Here is a 26,280-nt window from a genome sequence, read left to right on the forward strand (position 1 = left end):
GTAAGAAAATGTGCGAAAACACTACACGCTTGATAATTTTTCCACTGATGTCGTTACGTTGCTATGACGGTTCAAACGGATACACCATAAACGCAGCAATCTTTACCTGACTTGTCAACTTTGACGTATGATCAAACCAACGAGCCAAAAAAATCGGCTTCAAGCAAAGTGTTCTTGGATGACTTTCGTGCCACCGGAGTGCTGTGAATGCGTTACGTTAACTGACATTTTTCGACGGCATGCGCATGCAGCTGTTCGTGCAGTAGGATCAGCCATGGCAATCTGTTATTGTTGACATTGAGGAAAGAAGATCGACCGAGATGGTGAAAGTTTCATTTTAGAAATAAGATTAGTAATTTCGTCTGTCCACTTGTGATTGAATCTTGGATTGAATAGTAGAATAAGTGTGAAGTCGATCCTTATTTAAATATTGTGAAAGTAATATTTGGTGTTTTGTAGATTTCGTCTTGGTCTGCGCTCACGATTGTTCGAGCTGCTTACCGTGAGTTTGTGTCTAGAAATTAATTTAAAAGAACAATTAATTGCAATTACACCAACATAGGGCCTACATCTGAGTGCACTAGTGTGGTCGATAAATGTAGATTTCATAGTAGGAGGAAACTGAATGTAAGTTGTTTTTTGTACGAATCGATTATCTGCTATTAATTTATGTGAATTAAATTTTAGTTTGAGTACCGGTGAAACCGTACTTTGTAAAATCATTTTTATTGCTCGATCCGAACGAGCTGCGAGCAACAGTACGTATATTTTTCCGTGGTTTTGAACAGAAGTGACGTATTTGTGTTACAATTTATTGAATAGTGTCAAAGACGTCACTTCGAAAAAAAAATCCAGATTTTTACACAAATGTGAATGATAAGTTGTATTGTATTTTTACACAATAAAATTATTTCACAGATTTCTTTGAAATTTTATCGAAATTTCAACAGCTGAACGTTTGATATTTTTTCCCAATATTCATGTAATTGCTCTCTTTTTTTTTAAACTCTTTATTTGTTCCAAATTCAAAATAAATTACATTTCATTTTAACCTAGGTGCTCCAGTTACTGCAGTAACTTACCAGCCTTAATTGTAATGATATATATCTAAGTGTTTTTACATTGTTCATGTCTTGGCAATTCAGTATTTTAAACAGGTTTTTTAACCTGCATGTCAGTATAACAATTGATATCTTAAAACTAAAAACTAAAACTAAATCTTATCTAAGTATAAAGGGAATTAATCGTTGCAATTGAGGATTGCAACGATTTTTGCCTGAAATTATTAATTATTTTGTTGGACATTTGTGCTAAAGTCTCAGCATTCGAAATTCTATGTACTTCGGTTGTACTGTACCAGGGAGGCAACTTCAAAATCATTTTCAGAATTTTGTTCTGAATCCTTTGAAGTGCTTTTTTCCTGGTAGTGCAACAACAAGACCATATTGGCACAGCGTAAAGCATGGCCGGTCTAAAAACTTGTTTAAATATTAGAAGTTTACTCGTCAGGCAAAGTTTGGATTTCCTGTTTATAAGAGGATACAAACATTTAATATATTTGTTACATTTAGCTTGAATGCCCTCAATGTGATCTTTAAAAGTTAATTTTTGGTCAAGTATTAATCCAAGATATTTCACTTGGTTTGACCAGGAAATTGGAACTCCGTTCATAGTGACTATGTGACTACTACTAGGTTTCAAAAAGGAAGCTCTGGGCTTATGTGGAAATATTATAAGTTGAGTTTTGGAAGCGTTGGGAGAAATCTTCCATTTTTGTAAATAAGAAGAGAAAATATCTAAACTTTTCTGCAGTCTGCTGCAAATAACACGAAGACTTCTTCCTTTAGCGGAAATGCCTTTGTCATCAGCGAACAAAGATTTGTGGCAACCCTGAGGCAAATCAGGGAGGTCCGAAGTGAAAATGTTATACAATATAGGCCCAAGAATGCTACCCTGAGGAACTCCTGCCCTAACAGGTAGTCGATTAGATTTGGAATTTTGATAATTTACCTGCAGAGTTCTGTCAGTTAAATAATTTTGAACTAATTTAATAATATAAAGTGGAAAATTAAACTTTTTCAATTTAGCAATCAAACCTTCATGCCAAACACTGTCGAATGCTTTTTCTATGTCTAGAAGAGCAACTCCAGTCGAGTGGCCTTCAGATTTGTTTGAACGAATTAAATTGGTAACTCTTAAGAGTTGATGAGTAGTTGAATGCCCATGGCGAAATCCAAACTGCTCATCTGCAAAAATTGAGTTCGTATTGATGTGAAGCATCATTCTATTCAAAATTATCTTTTCAAAAAGTTTACTTATTGAAGAAAGCAAACTTATTGGGCGGTAGCTAGAAGCTTCAGCTGGATTTTTATCCGGCTTCAAAATTGGAACAACTTTTGCATTTTTCCATTTATCAGGAAAGTATGCCAAATGGAAACATCTGTTAAATAATTTTACCAAGAAAGACAAGGTACTCTCTGGGAATTTTTTGATGAGGATATAGAAAATTACATCATCACCTGGAGCTTTCATATTTTGAAACTTTTTAGTTATAGACCTTACTTCGTCCAAATCAGTCCCCCAGGAATCATCAAAAATATTTTCCCGTTAGAAAATATTCAGAAAATCCCCAGCAACCTGATTCTCAATAGGACTAGACCCAAACTGAAATTATGGGAGCTCTCGAATTGCTTAGCAAGTTTCGGAGCTTTTTCCAAATTTGTGATCAAAATTTTACCACCTTCTTTAAGCGCTGGAATAGGCTTTTGAGGTTTTTTCAAAATTTTTGTGAGTTTCCAAAAGGGTTTGGAACTTGGGTCTAATTTAGAAATATTATTTTCAAAAGTTTTGTTCCTCAGGGCAGAGAATCGCTTTTTAATTTGTTTTTGCAAATCCCGCCAGATAACTTTTATGGCAGGATCGCGTGTTCTTTGAAATTGTCTCCTACGGACATTTTTAAGACGGATCAAGAGCTGAAGATCATCGTCTATTATAATTGAATCGAATTTAACCTCGCATTTTGGTACAGAGGCAGCTCTTGCTTCAACTATAGAAGTAGTCAGAGATTCAAGAGCATAATTAATTTCATCTTGGTTTGCAAATGAATGTTTGGATCGAAGTTATATTCCATAAATGTTCGATACTGCTCCCAATCAGCTCTATGGCAATTGAAAGTAGAGCTGTTGGGATTACAAATTATTTCTTGGGATATTTCAAAAGTTACTGGAAGGTGATCAGAACCGAAGTCAGCATGGGTAACCAATTGGCTACAAAGTTGACATGAATCAGTTAAGACCAAATCAATAGTGGAGGGATTTCTTGCAGAAGAAAAGCATGTTGGGCTGTTTGGATATTGAATAGTGTAATAACCTGCAGAACAATCATCAAACAGAATATTACCATTGGAATTGCTTTGAGCATTATTCCATGAGCAGTGTTTTGCATTAAAATCACCAATAATGAAGAATTTAGACCTATGACGGGTAAGTTTCTGGAGGTCACCCTTGAGAAAATTCTTTTTCTGACCTACGCATTGGAATGGCAAATAGGCAGCTATAAACGTAAGTTGTCCAAATTTTGTTTCAACAGAAACTCCCAAAGTTTCAAAAACTTTGGTTTCAAATGAAGAAAGAATTTTATGCTTGATTCGTCTATGAATAATGATGGCAACGCCACCACAGGGTCCATCAAGACGATCATTTCTATAAATTAAATAATTTGAGTCCTTCTTAACCTTATGGTCAGGTTTAAGGAACGTTTCAGTTATAACGGCAATATGCACGTTATGAACTCGTAAAAAGTTAAATAGCTCGTCTTCATTATCTTTAAGAGATCGAGCATTCCAATTTAAAATATTTAATGCTTTAAAATCCATTACTGAATTTTAAAGTCATGACAATATTATTTGCAAATTTTACTCCAGTTTGAATAGCATCAAACATGGAGTTAGATTTAAGCATATCAGAAATCATGTCAATTAATGAATTCTGTAAAAATTCCATTTTAGGGGCAGTAATGCTTCCAAAGTCAAAATTGTCAAAATTTCCGTTAGAACGTTGGTTAGTATTTTGATTTCTACCCGCTGCAATAGCAGCATAGGTAGCTCCATTAACTCGCTGAACATTGTTAGCAGCGAGGGGAGTAGGTACAGATGAAAAATTTGAAGCAGGGGTGATATTTGTACCTACGGGTACGAATGTAGAATTTGTTCCTCGCTGACCGTTGTTAACAGCAGAGGAATTTGTACCTGTTCGGAAACGTGGAGCGTTTCCTACCTGACGGTTAGAACGAGATTGTAGGATCGCTTTGCGAGTCTTACATTCCCAAAAATTGGATTTGTGGTTTTCACCACAGTTTGAACATTTAAATTTAAATAAAACAGCAAAAAAGGTTATCTTCCATTTAATTCCACTTAATTAATTTTGGTATCCATGACAGATACGTATTTCGACTACAATGTGCAGTCTTCATCAGTGTCATTCCCACTAAAGAACTTATCAAAATCCAACCCCCTTATGTACTCATCCCCTAGGTAAAAAAGTCAAGATCATAGGTATAAAAATGAAACTACAATGTGTTGAATCGGAACCTACCTAACTAATAAAAACCAAAGATTTAAGTAAGATAAAGGAGAAAAATCTATACAACTCTCTAATAAGGGAAATCCCCAAAGGCTTGGTAGCCATCATAATGAAGTAATGAAATTGGGTTGTTAGCGGAATGCTAAATAAAACAGCAAAAAAGGTTATCTTCCATTTAATTCCACTTAATTAATTTTGGTATCCATGACAGATACGTATTTCGACTACAATGTGCAGTCTTCATCAGTGTCATTCCCACTAAAGAACTTATCAAAATCCAACCCCCTTATGTACTCATCCCCTAGGTAAAAAAGTCAAGATCATAGGTATAAAAATGAAACTACAATGTGTTGAATCGGAACCTACCTAACTAATAAAAACCAAAGATTTAAGTAAGCTAAAGGAGAAAAATCTATACAACTCTCTAATAAGGAAAATCCTCAAAGGCCTGGTAGCCATTCCGCTAACAACCCAATTTCATTACTTCATTATGATGGCTACCAAGCCTTTGGGGATTTTCCTTATTAGAGAGTTGTATAGATTTTTCTCCTTTATCTTACTTAAATCTTTGGTTTTTATTAGTTAGGTAGGTTCCGATTCAACACATTGTAGTTTCATTTTTATACCTATGATCTTGACTTTTTTACCTAGGGGATGAGTACATAAGGGGGTTAGATTTTGATAAGTTCTTTAGTGGGAATGACACTGATGAAGACTGCACATTGTAGTCGAAATACGTATCTGTCATGGATACCAAAATTAATTAAGTGGAATTAAATGGAAGATAACCTTTTTTGCTGTTTTATTTAGCCTTCCGCTAACAACCCAATTTCATTACTTCATTTAAATTTCTTAGGATCTTCCTTCACAGGACAGTCGTCCTTTGCGTGAGAGGAATCACCACAATTCATGCATTTAGCTGGCATGTAGCAATTTTTAGTTCCGTGACCCCATCCCTGGCACTTACGGCACTGGGTGAGGTTTTGGAAATTTCCTCCAGTCTTCCTGAAGTGTTCCCACTTCACTCGGACATGGAGCATAAGGCTAGCTTTTTCTAAGGCCTTAAGGCTGTTTAGTTCACTAGACTTGAAGTGAACTAAATAAAAATAATTAGAAATCCCGTTGCGCGAATCGCCAGGACAGGATTTCATTTTCATTTTGATTACTTGGAGTGGCACAACTCCAAGTAATTTTTCCAGTTCATCTTTGATCTGATCCAGGGATTCACCACTGGGCAGTCCTTTCATGACAACCTTGAACACACGTTCAGTTTTGGTGTCGTAAGTAAAAAATTTGTGCTTCTTCTCAGTAAGATACTTGAGAAGACATTTAAATCTGTCCAAGGTTTCAGCCAATACACGGCATTCACCCCGACGTCCAATTTGTAGTGAAAACTTAACTTTCACGAAATTCAAAAGTTCCATGCGAAGAGTATGGAAATCGGAAGTGGTTATCACAATAGGGGGAATCTTTTCCTTCTTGGCATTAAGCCGGGAAAGTTTACGATCATTCTCATCATCCGTGAGCAAATCAAATTGATTACTCAAATTAATTTCATCAGAAGGGGGGTCAAGAGTTTGCCCCTTTCTTTTGCGTTTAGGCGCCATGGCGGCAGTAAATTTTTATCCAAATCGATTTCCAAGCAGATTACTATAAGAATCTGAAGGATCGAAGAGGAATTTTCCAAATCGATATCCAAGAAGGATTACCTCGGGTAGGGTCCAAACAAGGATCGAAGAGGAATAAGAGTTGAACAAGGTAGAAATTTTTTACAGGTTGAGCACTGAAAAGTGCTGTTTAAATTTGTTGTAGCTTTAGGTAGTAGTAACACTTCCTTCAGCAAAAAGCAAATAGATCCGCACGATGCGGACTGAATAATTGCTCTCTGATGTTCTGTGAAACACTACAGGAAAACAGTGAAAAATCACTGAACTGTTTACCAATTGTACGGCTGTTGAGATTTCGGTAAAATTTCACAGAAATCTGTGAAACAATCTTAGTGTGTGCCTATGATATTTTTTATTATTATTATTTCGACAGACAGGCAACCGAACCACAAAACTGCTGTGGACGTCCCCTTCAATCCCAATCACCATGGTCAATTAACATGTTGAGTGTTGTAGGAGCAAACATAGTGCTGTCGAGAAGTGAGTACTCCATTTCCCCAACATTTTGATCCTTCGAACCGAATTCTGGCCACGTGCCCCGGGGCAGCACCCCGACGATGGTAGTTTTCAAACGAAGTATTTAACTTCGTTCCAGCCCATTCGCTTTGCACATACACTGTAGTCTGTTAATGCTCCCCAGTTCAAGAACCTGTGCACAGGCCTTTTAAACACTTCGGTTTACGTAAACAAATGAAACTGCACTTTTCCTTCCATTTCAAAAGAATCCTTAAGATCATTGAAGGAAAGAAAATAGCAGTTGAAAACTGTGTGAGTGTGTAGATAGGTAGTTAGTTTTCTGCTGAGCAAGAGGAACTTTGCTTTCTGTGCCCCTTCGCCTGATATTACGCTATACATATCTCATTTATCCTTGTCACTCTTGATGCTTTTGCGAGAACGTTGATTCCCTCTGAGGAGCGAAAGGAGGAAGGGTCACGTTTTAGTGAAAACGAATGACGGCATTAGTACTTACGACTGGGAGGAATTTAAGCAGCGCCTGCTTGGACTCGGACTAGTTCGTCGCGTGTGTTTCTATGTGCTTGGGCTATGTATGTTAGGTAGTTGTAGCGCCATTCCATGAGTCCGTGGGTCGTTTTTCATAAACGGTAAAAGCGTCATCGTCGTCGCATGAGCCGTACCTACGAGTGGCACTAGTCAGATCTAGCATCAGCAACAGTCAACATGAATTATGGAATATTGTTTGCCAAAGCAAAGTAAACAGAAACAGAAACAGAGGAATATATGGCTTTTGATGGCTAAGTTTTGAGAGGATTTGAGCACCCGTTGCGAAGGTAGGTAGTTTTCCGGGCAGCCTTCTCCGGATGGGAATGTGTTGGGGTTTAGTTTTTGTTGACATAGCAGCAGTTTCCCTTCGGTTTAGGATTTCGTTTTGTTTAGGTGTTGCTGGATGTTTTCCAGTAAGTCTATCGTAAATCAGAGGATTACATTCGCTTTTTGTTTGTTGATATTATCATGAGGTTTTCTTTGAGACATGATGTTTTGTTTTCATTCGTGGTCAGGGTTGAGGCAGGTTAGATACCATTATATCTTAAGTACTTAACTTAAACCTGAATTTTATTATTAAACTACATCAACTCACAGAGTTCCGTCAACCAGTATAGTTTAATACAAATACATATTAAATAATAAAAAATAATATTTCTAGGATGGAGCATTGCTGTCTCCAGTAATGTTGTTCAGAATGACAAGATCTATCGTATGGTGGGTATATTTATTAAAAATTCACTCACCACTAGTGCCAGTTGTTTCTAAGGGTCTATAAGGTATTATGGAAGCCCCTTCTCCGCCCAGAACAGTTGAGATCGATCATTAAACCGCTTTATTTCTGCAACGGCCTGGTCCTGGGTCTGTGGCTATGAAAGGGGTCTTCCAGCCTGCTTTTCTAGGCAATTATCTTCCGTCTGTACAATTGCCGCCTCCTGATACTCAGTTTAATTCCAGTTGTAGCATTATCGATAGCGCTTCTCTTTCTGACGAACCAACAAGACGAATGCTATATTCTTACGGACAAGCTTCTACGTTTTCGACAGGCAACTGTTTCAGCAACAACGATGGAGCATCGGAGCCACAGCGATTCCTGTCCATCTAATACCAGAACGTCAGAGGTCTGCGCACCAAAACGACCGAACTCAAGCTAGCATTATCCAGTTGTGACTACGATGTGGTCGATCTTGATGTGTACTGATTTAGAGTGCAAACGATAAATGTCATTTAAATTATGTGTTCTTATTTAGAGTGCAAACGATAAATGTCTTTAAACGAAAACACCATACGCTGTTACGTATGACAGTTGGACCAGGTCGACAAGGTCTGATCGCATAAAAAATAAAGAGGAAGATCATTCCAGTCTGAAACATCATACGAGTTAGTGTGCAGTAGTGAAGTATTTATTTTACTCCGTAAAGTCCCGGTTTTCTCTATTAGAATAGGATACAAAAGTTGACGACGAGTGATAAAGTAATTTAGTGGTGAATACGGCCGTTTTTCTCGTTTTATAGCGGTGGCATCAAAGAAGGCCCGATACAAAGCCGACGGGAAGTTCGCAACCAATTTACTGGTCGCTGCAGTTGTTTCCTTGCCGGCTCAGTTTTGTCGAAAATCTCGCTGTTACAAAAGTGTTTGTCCTTAACAAGGACATTTGGCCATTTTGTGGAAGGTTGCCATCAAGGTGAAAGGATTTTTCGGTGGTTCAGTTGGTGCTTGCAAAAACTAATTGATCGGGTTCATCCTTTCAGCTACACAGCAAAAAAATAATTTTGATATCACATCAAAGTGGATGCACTACAATCATGTCGAAAATTTCATGTAATTTTTATGACCACATACATAAACAAATGTAGTAAAAGCAGCGTAATGTCAGTTCATGCATTGTATTAATGATAATTTTGTCCTTTTTAGCAAGTAATATTACACCATATTTTCGACATGATTGTAGTGCATCCACTTTGACGTGATATCAAAATTATTTTTTTGCTGTGTAGGAGCTAAGTAAAAAAAACAAGTGACGTCAACTGACGGCTCATGTGGTTGCCGAAGGGCTGTGAACCATGAGTTGAAATATCTCAACTTAGACGGCAAAGGCTGAACAATCTACACTGATTCAAATTGGAAACGTGCCAACAATGACGCATCGAGGTAAGCTTCGCATATGTAAGGATCGGGACTAGGATCGGGACTTCTCTGAGAAGCCAAATGTTTTGTTAAGTCGACGACAACTGCAGCCCGAGTCAAGTGACAGCAACGAGACATTCCATGGTTTTACTGAAGAAGAAGTCAGAAGAGGCAGGAAACGTTAATACTTATTCGAGAATTCTGGAAGTGAGGTTGATAAGTCAACAGATTTCGCCCCTATGCGTTCTAAAAAAAAAAGAAAATCTAACATTGATGAAGAATTTGTATAATTTGCAATCATTTTTTTACGTTCTGATTTGCATTTTATGAAGTTTTGAAAAAGAAGATTATATGAAATTGTTGTAGTAGTGGATTGGATTGTAAATGCTTTCTTAAGAGGGAAGAGCTGATGTGTTCTAATTTAGAGTGCAAACGATAAATGTCGTTCAACGAAAACACCATACGATGTTACGTATGACAGTTGGACCAGGTAGACAAGGTCCGAACGTATGCAAAATAAAGAGGAAGATCATTCCAGTCTGAAACATCATACGAAGTAGTGAAATTTTTATTTTACTCCGTAAAGTCCCGGTTTTCTCTTTTAGAATAGGATACAAAAGTTGACGAGTGATAAAGTAGTTTAGTGGTGAATACGGCCGTTTTTCTCGTTTTATAGCGGTGGCATCAGAGAACGCCCGATACAAAGCCGACGGGAAGTTTGCAACCAATTTACTGGTCGCTACAGTTGTTTCCTTGCCGGCTCAGTTTTGTCGTAAATCTCGCTGTTACAAAAGTGTTTGTCCTTTACAAGGACATTTGGCCATTTTGTGGAAGGTTGCCATCAAGGTGAAAGGATTTTTCGGTGGTTCAGTTGGTGCTTGCGAAAGCTAATTGATCGGGTTCATCCTTTCAGCTAGGAGCTAAGTAAAAAAAAAACAAGTAACGTCAACTGACGGCTCGTGTGGTTGCCGAAGGGCTGTGAACTACGAGTTGAAATACCTCAACTTAGACGGCAAAGGCTAAACAATCTACACTGATTCAAATTGGAAACGTGCCAACAATGACGCATCGAGGATAGCTTCGCATATGTAAAGCTGACATCACAATGTTTGACAAAACGCCAAATATTTGCTTCGTTAACTTTTGCCAAATAATGCAATTTGGCAAATTTGTTTGTCAATGCTATTACAATATGATAACATTTCGCAAATATTTGAGCAAACATTATTTGGCCAAACATGAAATAAGGTGTTTTGACCAAGGGTCAACAAATATATTTGACATGTCATCACATTGTTTGCAACTGTTTGCATTTATATATTAAGTTGTCTCTTTGTCGTTCGTTCGCAGCTAAAGTCTGATTGTTGTTGTGTTGCTGTGAAGTTGAAATCGAGGAAAAAATAACCAGGATGAATTATTCTGAGTTTGCTACAGTTATGGGAGCAGCATATCTGTTGTTGGCTGGAGGAGAACGAATCGAAAAAAAGTGCGTAGTGTTTGGGTTCAGGAGTGGGTGAAGAAACGGCAAACTGAAGGATGTTATGCCACCTTTTTGAATGAGTTGAGGAGCGATCATCCAAATTTGTTCCGAAACTTCGTGAGAATGACGGCTGCTGATTTTGACTATTTGTTGGATTTAGTAGCTCCGCATAATCAAATGTCGCATCAGAAGGGTTTTCCAAAAAGTAGTGAAAATTTGAAATAAAGAATCCCGCCCTGGGTGAAATTAGCCCATATTTTGATAGCTTGAATACAATCTGGAAATCATTCTGTTTACTGTAGTTACTGTATTGTCAGTACACCTATAAAAATCTAAATTAAAATACCTTCAATATTGCGTACCAAGATCAAAAATAACTTACTTGGTTATAGCGAAACATCTTCTTAAAGATAACATATCTAAAAATCTCAAAAATCCAGGGTTGTAGCCCAGATGGATCCAGGCACTTAAGAGCAAAACCAAAACATTCGTTTGTTCAGAATGTCAAAATAAGCGTTTTGGTAAAGTTTGGTTCAAATCGGTGATATTGACCACAGGTGCCGTATACACTTGAGCTGGAATGACCAACATGTATACTAGCGCCACGTAGTAAAAAAAAACTACAAGGGTCAGCGCTATGGGATTGTACGCAATGGTGACGTAGGACTACGTGGTCTTATATAATAAATCTTATTTGATAACTGCAACACGAGCTTGTGTTTTGTGTAGGAATAGGAATTTGAGCGGGGTTCTCTCTGTTTATACTCTTTAGTATGACGCGCTTGATATAGATGACAACTCACGAAGAGCTTCTGATTCCGATCAATAGCGGTGCGGCTTCTTCCTCCTTCTATGGATGCTTATGTGGGCTGCTGCTCGCTGCTTGCAGACAGCCTTTCGTTGTGTACTGGAGAACACCACCACTCACCATGCGGTGATAGAATAAACTGTTAGACCGGATTGAATTCAACTTTGAAATCTTGTTAGGGAAATTGCTTTTAGCAGGCAATCTGTGATTATTTCAATTATCATGGAAACAGTTGTACAAACGTTCGATTTTCAATAGTGACATTTTAAAAAATGATAACGTTTTAACTTTAAAAGATACGTAGGAATATTTCTGATCGATTGGTTATAAAGTGATTGAAATTGGTCTTCATTTTAACAGATTTGTAGAAAATAATCCTATTGATTTGCGTATTAAGAATGAAAATCCATCATCTCTGGATAAAACCAGACCACTTTCATGCCGCGACCAACTTGAGTTTTTTTTTTTTTTAAATTGCACCCCCAATGTTGCGTTCAAGTGCATGGTATGTTTGATTTGAACATATCTTGTTAGAGCTGGAATTAGGCGAAACAGCTTATGTAAACAATGACTTCTCTCGAAGATTTTTTAGGAATTCAAGGCACGCCCACGCAAACCAACATAACCGTCGGGTAGAGGAAGTCTTACCCTACCTGATGATGATCTTGACCGCCACACACGGTGATTGCAACTGAATCCGATCAACGGTTGAGGCCAGCCTTGATAGCTAGCTGCTTGCGGGGAGCCTTTCGTTGTGTACTGGAGAACACCACCACTCACCACACGGTGATTGAATAAAGACCGTTTGCTGAGACCGGATGGAATTCAACTTTTAAATCTGTGTTAGGGAAATCGCTTTTCGCATGCAATCGGTGCTAATTTTAAAAATCAGAGCAACAGTTGTACATTCGTTCAATTTTAAATAGTGAAATTTTGAAAAATGATAAAGTCATAACTTCAACAGATGCGTAGGAATATTTCTGATCGATTGGTGATAAAATTATTGAAAGTGGTTCAGGGGCAGCTGAGTTATTAACGTGCAAAATCTTTCATAATTTTGTTACATGTTCCATTTTTGCTTTTCACAAAGTGTACCCCCATATAGAAATCACAAACGTAGTCCTACGTCAAAATTCTGAACTACTGAACACCAACGAAAAGATCTTAACTGCCTGAACAACTTTGTCTTAGACAGTAACTTTCTATCTGGTCAGGATCTAGAGATATTTTATAAGCGAGATATTCACATGTATACTAGTGTCACGAAGGGATAAAACTCTGAACTACTGTCCACCAGCGAAAAGATCTTGACTTCCTCAACAACTTATAACCATTGTTACAACCATGCGGCTTAAAACCGGCTACGATCAAGGTTAAAGTGGCTTCCTCGCTCCACTCTGCCGTCACTTTTTTCCGGATTCATTTCGACGTCCCACATGGACTTGGAGCTCCAACACTCTCCACATCGTCGATTGTAGCACCGGAATAGTCTTCTGCCATCATCAAAATGCTCACAACACAAAAAATTTGATTTTTTTTTCGAGAACCGGTAATTGCACAATTATTTGTTGATGTTTGCTACTCAAGAAATTTCAGAGTGTCAAATAATTTTTTTGATACACGGCGAATGAGAACGACTCAAATTTGAGTTTAGTTCACTAATAATCGCCAAAAGTGCAGGAACTCAGCGATGAGTTAATTTGCCTCATGTTTTCCCAGGTTTTTCCAGGATTTTCCAGGAAAAAATTCCCGAATTTGAGAAAAGTAAAGATTGGATTCACTCAGTCTATTTATACTACTCCGAGACTGAATAAAATTTTCGTCAATTTCCCCATTTTCCGGCAAATTTTTTAGGTTTTCCACAGAAAACCATGGGACAAATTTTACTCATCGCTGAGTTCCTGCACTTTTGGCGATTATGAGTGAACTAAACTCAAATTTGAGTCGTTCTCATTCGCCGTGTAGTATTGAGCAAACATGCTTGACAAACAATAACAAAAGGCATCACACTATTTGACAAAATGCCAAATAATTGAAATGTCAAATACACGTCAAATATTTGTCATAGCAAAAATTGGTCAAATATATTTGGCTATTATACTTTGGTCAAATATATTTGTCCAAACTTGCCAAATATTTGGCGTTTTGTCAAACAATGTGATGATAGCTTAAAGCTATCATTACACTGTTTGACGAAACGCCAAATATTTGACGAATTCTGACAAATATATTTGCTCAGCGTGTAATGGCCAAATAAATTTGACCAATTTTTGCCGTGCAAACTTTTGCCGTGTATTTGACATTCTAATTATTTGACGTTTTGTCAAATAGTGTGATGCACTTTTCAAATGTTTGTCAAGCATGTTTGCTCAATACTATCAAATAATTTATTTGACACACGGAAATTTCTTGAGTTGCAAACATAAACAAACAAGCTTGCTGGTGCGTTCATCGTTTCTCGAAGGAAATCGGTTATTTATCATTCTGTGACTGTGCGTTTGTGCTGTTTTGTGCTGTTTTGTGCGGAAATCAATAAAGTGATCATGGCAGAAGACGACTCCGCTGCTTTCTCGGATGAAATGGAGAGTGTTGGAGCCCCAGGTCCCAGTGCGACAGTGCCCAGTGCCCGGTGGAACTGCAAAAAAGTGACGGCAGAGTGGAGCGAGGAGTCCACTTTGACATTGATTGCAGCCGTTGAATCGCAGGATTTGCTCTGGAATGCTGCGAGCAAAGATTATAAAAACCGTAATCTGCGAAATACTGTGTGGTTGGAAATGGCTGAGAACATTTTCAACCGAGTTTACGATGGTGCCCAACTGCAGGCGAAATGGTCGAACCTTCGCATACAGTTCAAGGCGTACCATACCAAGGCCAAACATACGAAGTCCGGCCAAGGAGCACGGGAAAATGCTATTTCGTGGAAATATTACGTACATATGATGTTCGTAGCAGCTGCCGAAGAAGAACAAACCACGGAATCTGTGTCAAACCTGGTAAGTTAATCAAAACGATCTCTAATGTACCATCCATCCAGAAAATTCAACCTGTTCACAATCAAAACACGGGATCGGGAACTCCATCACAAACCTCAATGACACTTGACCACCACAATGTTGAGATTGTGGAGGCGAACCAGCCCAAGGCTGAAAGCCTCATTAATAAAGTTAAATAATAATATAATAATAATGTTGAGATTGACCACTTTGTCAAGCAGTTTTGCGATATCAGCGATTTCCCAAAACTAGACCTACCAGCGATTTCACAAAACTAGACCAACTCATTTCTATTTTTTTTTATGAAACGCACAAATGTTGGTACTTTTCTCGAGGTTCTAGAAGAAAAAATCTCAAAATAATGTTTTATTTCAAAGTTTGAGTGGTAGTAAACGTCATTCTGCTCGAATGAAGTGGTTAATTGTTCAACCCCCGCCTCCACTCTTGAACATCGATGCTCATCACGTACCATTCGTTCAACAAGTTGATACTCATTGCTATCTTCATAACCAAGTTGATTCTCAGTCCGAACTCGAGGATTTCGACTTTCGCCAGTGTGACTTTGCGGCTCTAAATGTGGAACTCTCATCGATAGATTGGGAACACTATCTTCAAAGTGACAGTGTGGATGCCAACGTACTCCTGTTTTACGATAAATTATATGAAATATTGCATCGAAAACTACAAATCAAGAAGAATGGCAGCTTTTCCCTTCTCCCATACAAATGCCGAAAGTCACTGATAACAGCGCTTCTGTCAATCAAAGGTGGAACTTTGAAGCACAAGTGTTAGTGAGACTGCTCATAAACAGTGAGCGTGTGTGTGACCTAATGTCACCGAAACGAATAATCATAACACGGTATTCGTTCATAGAGGTAACTCTTAGACTAGAAGGTTCTGAAGAAACGTGCTCAACTTTTTGGCTCAGCTCTGGTACCCTCTTCGGTCCCAAGCAAATCGATGAACCCTTAAAAACATAGGAAAATCCACAAACCCCTAGTTTTATCTCTCAAACTTTCATAGCGAATCAAAACAAACATAGTGTAGTACTAGAATTTTGACTACAATGGGGTACGTTATTCGATTTGCTTGGGACCAATAGGCTAGTCAAGTAGTGAGCCAATTTTAAATCGTTAGTTTCCACCGGACTCGTTGTTGTTTTTGTTTTGCTCTACAAAATTTCACGGCAATTTTATCCTAATCACAGCAAGCTGGTGGTTTTACAACTCCAAACCAAAAATCTTGTCATGGTGGATCAAGTAGAGGACTGAAGCTCGGATCGATACCTAGTGATGTAACTTTGACTTGTTTATGATGAACCGAAATTTTATTTACTGTGCCTGTGAAGCAATCAATTATAATGAATTGGCGGCTTCCACCTCCGTTGAGTGAACTACCGTCATTCGGAAGCTGCTGAAAATTCAAGGATTCAAAAAGAAGAAAGATCTGGTACCTACATCACGATTCAACGGAAGGCGTAGCAGAATCTAATGTTGGAGAATATGAACATGAAAGGTTGAAGGACTACAATCCCAAATGGTACGTATTGATGAAGAATATATTTCCATTTAAGATATTGTCAGAACATGAAACCAGCGGATAGTGATCCTCTGAATGCTTCAACAATTCTTGGAATCGACCGACCCCTTCCAGAGAATGATAACAACAGTGTCGGATTCGCCAGTGACATTCAAATCGTTAGCGAGTACTGTGCCAAGTTGTCGAGCGTCACAACTTAACTCCCCCTGGTGTGGCCAGGTGCCGAAACCGTGCGGAACTATACGAATGCCCATAAATGCATCACTAAAGGCGAAGACAACAAATCATTTGATATGATGTCTTCGCTAAAAGGCTTAGGAAAAGTGGAAGGTCCCACCATCATTGTGAATGGCATCATTGCCATAGTTTTAATTTTCAAAACAAATTTACGCTTCTTTTCAATTTCAGCTGGAATCAAGGTTGCAAATACTCATTTCAGCTAAAATAATGTTTTTCGGAATAATAATACCAAAAGATGGTATGATGACATGTTTTACTTTTAACTTACAAGAAGATGTTACACAGTATGCGTTTAAAACATAAAACCTGTAAATTTTGCTTTCTTTGAGTCACAACCAGCAATTTGCTAATCGCTGAGTGAGTGAGTGAGTGAGTGTGTGAAAAATCGCTGATTGTGATTCTCATGAAGTGAAATAAACAGGTTTAATGTGTCAAACACATTTTTTGCAACCTCTTCTTTAAACTTACTCATTCAAAATATGATCATAGCAACTAATTATTTCATTTCATAAAAAAAAAACACGAGCTGAAATGACTATTTCCAACCTTGGCTGGAATTTTGCTCGTTGTCAGCATAAAGCAAAGAAAAAAACGTTTCACTTTTTACGACAATCATAACAAAACCAATAATTGATAGCTACTTATTTCTACCTATGTGTGTGAATGCACTCGTGAATTAACACACACCATCGTACACAGGTTCCTCTTTTGCTCAGAAGAGGCGTTGCCGTTACTGTCTCCTGATTTTTGGCAGAGTTGCCAGTCTTCTTGATTTGTAGCCTTCGCTTGCAAGCTAATGTTCCTCGTCGCCGCCGTACTCATAGTAGTGTCAACAGGAAACCTTGGTGGTCAGCTGAGTTGCGCAACAGGCTCCGAGTAGCCCGCAAACGCTTTTTCGCATCTAGAACTGACCAAAACAGAGCTTTTCTCCGACACGCTGAAACGACCTATAATAATCTTCTTGCTTCAAGTCACCATGATTATTTGCAAAGATCGTAGTCTTCTTTGAAGCAAAAGCCATCGATGTTTTGGAAATCCGTAAAGGCGCAAAGAACCAATAATCGCGTTCCGAACAATGTTAGCTTCGATTCATCTAAAGCCACCACGCCCGAAGAAGCTGCTAATCTTTTTTTCTAACTTCTTTCAAAGCGTGTTCAGTTTAACGTCGCCTCAAATTCACCCAGATTGTTTCCAAAATATACCTTCCCATGATGTACTGCTGCCTGTCCTAAATTTTTCTCGAGAGGAAGTACAGAAAGCTTTGATAAATCTCGACGTGTCAAAGAGAGCTGGGGTCGGCGGCTTGTCACCATATCTACTGAAAGAGTGTGCTGCTTCTTTAGTAGATCCATTGACACAGCTGTACAATCGATCAATGGAAGAAAAAAACGTTCCCAGGGCTGTGGAAAACTGCTTCAATGATTCCCATTCACAAATCTGGCAGCTTTCAACGTGTCGAAAACTGCCGTGGAATTTCGATACTCTGTTGTCTAGGAAAGATCCTTGAATCCTTAGTACACGAAGTCATCTTGACTGCAGCAAAACCGCTGATATCTGAATACCAGTATGGGTTTTGTTCCTCGTCGCTCAACAACAACTAATCTGATGTTTAGAGTTGGTTGGAAATGCTAACATGAAGCTTTAGTGTGATAATTTTTTAGCTAGAGAATGATCTTTAGAAGAGGGTAGGTGGATAGTTTCGTTACGAGTACGGCAGTATGAAAATTGAATAGAAATTGAAAATGAGCGAAGGGCCATTGATGCGACAGTACAAAGTCGAAGTAAACCTTTTGCCTAACCCGTACGGTGTACGCGGACATTTGAAGTATGTCTTCAAATCTACAGGCAAAAAGTGTGCGTCCGCCCTTGCTCATTACTGTCTGCGGCTGTGGAATAGTTCTAGCGACGTTTCACGGCCCCACGTTGCGAGAGCATTTCCAGTCGATGGTGTGTTATAATGCAATTCTTCTTTACCCAGCTATTGTGTTGCTCCTCTCGTCATGACCAACTTGGTCATCTCAGAGAGAAAGCAGTAGGGTGGTTATTGCGTGCTGTACCATCATCAGCATTGTTGACGGCTACTCCCGCCTTGAGTTGTTACATTCAAAGTGTTTTTATGTTACTTCATACGTGAAGTTTGCGATTTGCGCTACGTGGGGCTTTAGGTAGTGATGAAACGTCGCTAGAACTATTCCACAGGCGCAGACAGTAATGAGCAAGGGCGGACGCCCACCTTTTGCCTGTAGATTTGAAGACATACTTCAAATGTCCGCGTACATCGTACGGGTTAGGCAAAAGGTGTGCGTTCGAATTTGCACTGTCGCATTAATGACCCTTCGCTCATTTTCAACTGTTATTCAATTTTTATACTGCCGTACTCTAAAAGAACTATCCACCTACCCTCTTTTAAAGATCATTCCCTAGCTAATAAATTATCACACTAAAGCTTCATGATAGCATTTCCAACCAACTCTGAAAATCGAAAACTTCGCGTATGAAGTAACATAAAAACACTTTGAATGTAATCTGATGTGTTACACGAGTAGTTTATTCCGAGAGATTGGAACGTCAGAATCAGGTTGATTCTATTTACGTCGCTATTCGAAGGCGTTTGACACTGTGCTACATACCTACGCCGTTGAGAGGCTGAAACACATGAGTTTCCCGGAATGGACAACGGACTGGTTGAAGTCATATCTGACTGGTCGTAAAGTATTCATTCTGGTCAACTCTGCACGTTCCAAAGCATTCTCAAATACCATCTGGAGTTCCTCAGGGTAGCGTGTCCTCTTCTGAGGTCCAATGATCATATTGCCACCATAACAGCTAAAGCTTTCTCTGTTCTTGGATTCATCCGTTGCAACGCTTCGCAATTCACTGACGTTTATGCGTTGAAAGCACTGTTCTGCGCGTTGGTGAGTAGTATTCTCGAATACGCTTCTCCGATTTGGGCACCTTATCATGCGGCTCAAGTGATCCGCATCGAACGTGTACAATAACAAGGCTGAAGCTAGACGGATTGGACTTGCCATCAACGCATCAAAGACAAAATACATGAAAGGAAGAGGTTCTAGGGAAGACAATGTTAACCTCCAACCCCGAGTTCAGATTGACGGTGACGAAATCGAGGTGGTCGATGAGTTCGTGTATTTGGGCTCACTGGTGACCGCCGAAAATGATACCAGCAGAGAAATTCAAAGACGCATTATGACAGGGAATCGTGCCTACTTTGGACTCCGGAGGACGCTCCGGTCGAATAAAATTCGCCGCCGCACGAAGTTGACTGTCTACAAGACGATGATAAGACCGGTGGTCCTCTACGGCCACGAGACCTGGACTATGCTCGTGGAAGACCAACGCGCCCTTGGTGTTTTCGAACGGAAGGTGTTGCGTACCATCTACGGTGGAGTGTAGATGGATGATGGAACGTGGAGGAGGCGAATGAACCACGAATTGCATCAGCTGCTGGGAGAACCATCCATCGTCCACATTGCAAAAATTGGGCGACTACGGTGGGCTGGGCACGTCGTAAGAATGCCGCACGACGACCAAGTGAAAATGGTTCTAGAAAGCGACCCAACAGGAACAAGAAGAAGAGGCGCGCAGCGGGCAAGGTGGATCGATCAAGTAGAAGGTGACCTGCGGACCCTTCGCAGACTACGAGTCTGGCGAACTGTGGCCATGGATCGAGTAGAGTGGAGACGACTTCTTCGGACAGCAGAGGACAACAAGGCCTTAGCCTGATTGGTAAGGTAAGTAAGGCTAGTTAGTGGCTGATAGTCCGAACGGAATCCGATCTGCAAGAGGATTGAAACTCGGATTGAAAACTAAATTTGTAAGTAGCTAATTAAGGTTAAAAAGTGTTAAGAAAAAGTTATCAAATGTGAATATATTTCAGCTTTGATCAGTCCAAAAACTTTAGCTGATTTTCCATAGAGTTGGTTTGGAAGAAATCCTAACAATTACTGCTTCACAACATAGGAGTAGCTACGGGTACAACAGCCCATTTTGCTCCTGGCTCAGGGCTTTTAACAACATTAGTTACTGTTTTGACTTTAGTATAACTAAAAATTGTTTTAAAAATAGTATTAGGAACGTAGGTTGGTCGTAGGCAAATGACAATAAATAAATTAGTCAATATCTCGACTAGATACGCCTCAATATTAGCTTATACAATGCCCATCAGTCTCAATTGCAGAGTCGTCTCAAAGCGAATACTAAGGATTTCTGGCGCTATGTGAACGAGCAACGGAAAGAAACAGGATTACCTTCTAGTATGACCGACGGCGTTACGGATGTCAACTCTGTTGTCGATATCGCCAACTTGTGTCGTACGCAATTCAGCAGTGTTTTTTTCAGACAAAATTCTTAATGCACAGGATATTTCATCTGCCTCTAGTAACGTCCCACATTTCCACAGTCAAATTTCAGCCGGGAAGCAGATGAAAGCCTCAACGGGATCTGGTCCCGATGGTATTCCCTCACTAGTCCTAAAACACTGCTTAAACACTCTCGCGACGCCCTTAACCACGGTCTTCAAGCTGTCATTGACCTCTAGCGTTTTTCCCAAGTGCTGGAAGGATTCTTTTGTTTTCCCTATTCATAAAAAGGGGTGCAAACGGACAGTTGCTAATTACCGCGATATAGCTGCACTAAGTGCAATTTCCAGACTATATGAGCTAATTGTTCTGAATAAGTTGGTTAAAGTCTGCTCGCATAGCATTTCACAGGATCGGTTTTATACCCAATGAATCCCCAATGCCATATCCAAGGTTTCATCGCACCTAGGATTTTTATTCCGTTTCGCCAAAAGCTTCTAGGACGTGTATTGCCTGAAGGCGTTATATTGTTCTCTTGTTCGTCCTATACTGGAATATTCAGCCACTGTCTGGTCTCCATTCTATCAAAACTCTGCCCAATGGATTAAAGCTGTTCATCGAAAACCTTGACCCACGTAACTTAGCGAGCTATGAAAGTGACCACACAGAACCACACATGTTTACAGAAAGAGTTAAATTCTTGTGATAAATTGGCCAATGACCCCTATAACCGGAAAATTTTTGCCTCAAGTGCACCTTCAGTGAAAACACAGAATGTGGCTGTGAGGTGTGGAAATTTTGCATTTTGATAGGCAGAGTAATACCATTAAACTATCTCTTTTAAGATTTAACTGAAAAATCAATTAGATTTAACGTAAGCATTACATAATAAAAAGTAATGAAAATGCCCCAAAAGAGCGATCCATCCCTGGAACTGAGCGAATATTACGTTTCTGTTGAGAGTGCTTTGCTTTGGTTTTATTTTTTCCCTTGATTTGTTTTCCGTCGATCTTCTTTTCCGTACTGAGTACCAATGCTACCGACGCCAGGGAAGCAGCTCCCACACCTGGACCCTACCCATCGACCCATCAACTCAGGCGTGATCAGAGATTTTATGCCTCAGAAAACCCCAGCTGCACCGACGGGGATTGAACCCAGGCCCTTTGGGGTGAGAGGCAATCACCCATACCACCACTTTGGTTAACATCAGATACTAAAGTACATAACATCAAGCTTATAGTTATAGAACTGAAGTTGGTTTTCACCACCTAAATCGTACCATAAATCAAATCATAAAACCATCCACCTTCAGTCCAAAATCCATAAAACACTACTTCTCGAAATTCAGATTCAACTCTCAACCAACGACCGCAATCCAGCGGGAATTGACACCTCCTTCGCCGAAGGAGGCAGAACAAAAACATTCCATCAATCGTCCACCGAAGGTACGACGGGCCCAGAATCAAACCGTATCCGAACTGTGTAGCAAATAGAACACCAAGCTCCTCCCCACCACTGGGACTTCACTCCCCTTCACTTGCTGCTGTTTTTTCCCAAGGACTCCGCACAGTAGTGGAAAATCAATATCTCAGCTTCTCTCTGCCGGCCGCTTTGACATGGCCATTCGTTGCTCAATAAAAACAAAATTCAACGATCCCCGATGGTACCCAATGAAATATTCAAACTCGAACCCCGAGCAGCTCCGGCAACACATTGAGAATGCCATGCAATCTACTTCTTCTTTTCTCTGTTTGACCGACGTAGATTTGATTTATTATTAATGGCCCTGGAAACGGTCCCGCTTTTCAATATTTGAAAACCAAGTCGCACACTTACCGCTCTGGCCTCGACTCCCGGGTTTACGCCCGCTCCAACCAGCAACAGCAACAGTCCACAGAGAACCGCCAAATTCTTCATCACCATCATCGTCATTCTCGACTCGGTTCACGCCTTCTAGTTAGACTGGCCCGCACAACACCAAAAATAGCACACAAACCACGCTCGTTCGCTCGCTATATATCGAAGAAAGCGTGTCGCCGTTGTCTCCCTTTCGCGAAGGCAGAGGCGAACCAAGATCACCAATTACCGCACCGAAGCTCAAATGAACCGCAAAAGGAAAATCACTTAATCAACTTTACTTCCTTCACTTTCACTTGCTTCTTCTTCGTGCCACTACACACTCGAAAGTGCACACACAAACTCACAGCACAGCACCGGGATTCACTTTCGCACGATTCTTCCCGTTTTCGCCTTAGATTGCTGCAACCCTCGCGACGGCGACGACTACGACACCGGATTCTGCGATGGAAGCGGAGAATCAATCACGAGGAAAAATCTTCCACCCGTACGCACACGAAGTGCGGTGTTGCCTATCCCGCAGGGACCGTCTCGACCCCGAAAGCACGCACGTACGACTTTCTTTACGTAATACCCGTGGGAATGTACTATTCCTGCTCGTTTCAAAGTATAGTTCAGAGTGGATCCAGATATCCCAATGAACCGCAAGATGCGAAAACCCTTCGACGACCGTTCCGTTCGACGTTCGCAGTCAGATTGACGCCTCGGCGATGCAAGATGAATGCTTTTTACCTTTGGATTTCCCCGTGGCTCTCACACTTGCTCCGGAACAGCTGAGCGCAAAGGATGCTCTCCAGCTCTCATCTCGCCAGCAGCGTGTTGTTATTCTGTTGCATACCGCACAGGCGCAGAATGGGGGGATTTCCTAAAGGTAAATATTTTCAAACATAACCTTACACTGAGAGGTGAGCGAATTCGCCTCCACGCGGCATGGCAATTGGCGTGTGTTTGTCTGCTGCAGTGACGAAGGCGAAATCGGAAGGGATGGATGGTTTTCGCCGACCCAGTTTTTCGCGTTCGCTTGTTTTGTTCCGGATGTCCGGGTGGTGGCACAAAAGCGCATTTGTGCTGGGAGTTTTGTTGTTTAGGGGAAATGGACAACCGAGGTGACCTCCTCTTCAATTTTAGTATTTGCGATCTACGTGGTGCGGAATCACTCGAAATGGATGTCAAAAAAAATCCAATGATCACGACCAACACCAAGGCTGACGTCACTTAAACAGATTCGTTCGAAAGATAAAGAATTAAGATCAACACTCAAAATGTTATCCTTACATTAAATTGTATAGTTATAAATCAAGTGTATCTATAAGCCTTTTAGTCAAAATGTATTCATACCAATGAAAAAGTACGATTAGTTCAATTGCAGTAATCACTAATGATTGTGAAACTCCTCAAAAGTAAAATTTAAACATCAAAATAAACGGATTTTAGGGAAAGCAGTGATACTTGACTTGATAGTGATCAGTTTCTTACTTGATAACCATTTTAAAGCGTATTTCGAACTTCACAATATATTGGCTCATTCAAGTAGTTAGAATCACATAATGAGAATGTCATTAACGAGTTCTCATTTTCACTCTGGAAAAAAAGGTGCCAATGAGCGGCGTTGGAAAGGCAAGATAATTTGTATTTTTCAAGCAAAATAACTTGAATATTGAAAGTGATCGACCACTCAGTTTCCGATGCATAATTATTTTCCTTTAAATATCAACGGGAAAATACTTCAATTAAGGTCCCACCGGAGCTTGAAAATCAATTTTCAGGTGTCTTTCCATTCTTTCACAAGTGTTAGTTTTGCGTACAAGATTGTTGAGTTTAAACGCGTGTAGTTTTCGGTAAATTCTCTCTTCGATTTTATTCAAAAACTTCGCAAATTATTTTATTTTCAATAATTTATTAACCTATTATGATTGAGTTCATAAATTTTAAAACCGATATGTTAATAATAGAGATTTAAAGCAAAAAAATAACTTCACTGTTTGACACTATACTAACGAATTGACTGCTCGCTCCCATACAAAGTCCCACCAAGGGGCTCTAAGATGGAGATTTTCGCTTATGTAATTGCACTTGTTTAAAATAGTTTTTTTTTATTATAGTCATTTTAACGCTCTTGGGTTATTCGCGACTTGTTTGGGGTGAGATTTCAACTCGTGACTTTGGCGTTTAAAATAGTTCATTCATTCATTCATTCATTCATTCATTCATTCATTCATTCATTCATTCATTCATTCATTCATTCATTCATTCATTCATTCATTCATTCATTCATTCATTCATTCATTCATTCATTCAGTCAGTCAGTCAGTCAGTCAGTCAGTCAGTCAGTCAGTCAGTCAGTCAGTCAGTCAGTCAGTCAGTCAGTCAGTCAGTCAGTCAGTCAGTCAGTCAGTCAGTCAGTCAGTCAGTCAGTCAGTCAGTCAGTCAGTCAGTCAGTCAGTCAGTCAGTCAGTCAGTCAGTCAGTCAGTCAGTCAGTCAGTCAGTCAGTCAGTCAGTCAGTCAGTCAGTCAGTCAGTCAGTCAGTCAGTCAGTCAGTCAGTCAGTCAGTCAGTCAGTCAGTCAGTCAGTCAGTCAGTCAGTCAGTCAGTCAGTCAGTCAGTCAGTCAGTCAGTCAGTCAGTCAGTCAGTCAGTCAGTCAGTCAGTCAGTCAGTCAGTCAGTCAGTCAGTCAGTCAGTCAGTCAGTCAGTCAGTCAGTCAGTCAGTCAGTCAGTCAGTCAGTCAGTCAGTCAGTCAGTCAGTCAGTCAGTCAGTCAGTCAGTCAGTCAGTCAGTCAGTCAGTCAGTCAGTCAGTCAGTCAGTCAGTCAGTCAGTCAGTCAGTCAGTCAGTCAGTCAGTCAGTCAGTCAGTCAGTCAGTCAGTCAGTCAGTCAGTCAGTCAGTCAGTCAGTCAGTCAGTCAGTCAGTCAGTCAGTCAGTCAGTCAGTCAGTCAGTCAGTCAGTCAGTCAGTCAGTCAGTCAGTCAGTCAGTCAGTCAGTCAGTCAGTCAGTCAGTCAGTCAGTCAGTCAGTCAGTCAGTCAGTCAGTCAGTCAGTCAGTCAGTCAGTCAGTCAGTCAGTCAGTCAGTCAGTCAGTCAGTCAGTCAGTCAGTCAGTCAGTCAGTCAGTCAGTCAGTCAGTCAGTCAGTCAGTCAGTCAGTCAGTCAGTCAGTCAGTCAGTCAGTCAGTCAGTCAGTCAGTCAGTCAGTCAGTCAGTCAGTCAGTCAGTCAGTCAGTCAGTCAGTCAGTCAGTCAGTCAGTCAGTCAGTCAGTCAGTCAGTCAGTCAGTCAGTCAGTCAGTCAGTCAGTCAGTCAGTCAGTCAGTCAGTCAGTCAGTCAGTCAGTCAGTCAGTCAGTCAGTCAGTCAGTCAGTCAGTCAGTCAGTCAGTCAGTCAGTCAGTCAGTCAGTCAGTCAGTCAGTCAGTCAGTCAGTCAGTCAGTCAGTCAGTCAGTCAGTCAGTCAGTCAGTCAGTCAGTCAGTCAGTCAGTCAGTCAGTCAGTCATTTGAACAAACATTGAATTCCAGAGACAATGCCGTATCTGACGACCCACGGACTAATTTAAAATGGCCACATACACCTTCATTGGACCTCGCTTCCGTATTGCCGACTTGACAGAGAACGGTCCATAGTAGTCTACGCCACAGAAGGAGAAAGGACCCGTTGGAGTGACACGGGATGTTGCTAGAT

The 26,280-nt window shown here is 40.2% G+C and overlaps 1 protein-coding gene across 1 annotated transcript in view; it reads right to left on the reverse strand.

Moving 5' to 3' along the window:
• LOC135698903 (uncharacterized protein DDB_G0290587) overlaps window positions 1–23,283 on the reverse strand; it is a 525,472-nt gene extending 502,189 nt beyond the window's left edge. The window contains exon 1 of the mRNA XM_065219049.1: window positions 22,592–23,283. Within this exon, the coding sequence (XP_065075121.1) occupies window positions 22,592–22,687 (96 nt within the window). The 5' untranslated portion in view covers window positions 22,688–23,283. The remainder of the gene's footprint in view (window positions 1–22,591) is intronic.
• Window positions 23,284–26,280: the final 2,997 nt, after the last annotated feature.

The sequence above is a fragment of the Ochlerotatus camptorhynchus genome, unplaced genomic scaffold (assembly GCF_037179485.1).
Source record: "Ochlerotatus camptorhynchus isolate MF236.1 unplaced genomic scaffold, CSIRO-AGI_Acam_v1.1 ptg000098l, whole genome shotgun sequence".
NCBI classification, from domain to species: Eukaryota; Metazoa; Arthropoda; class Insecta; order Diptera; family Culicidae; genus Ochlerotatus; species Ochlerotatus camptorhynchus.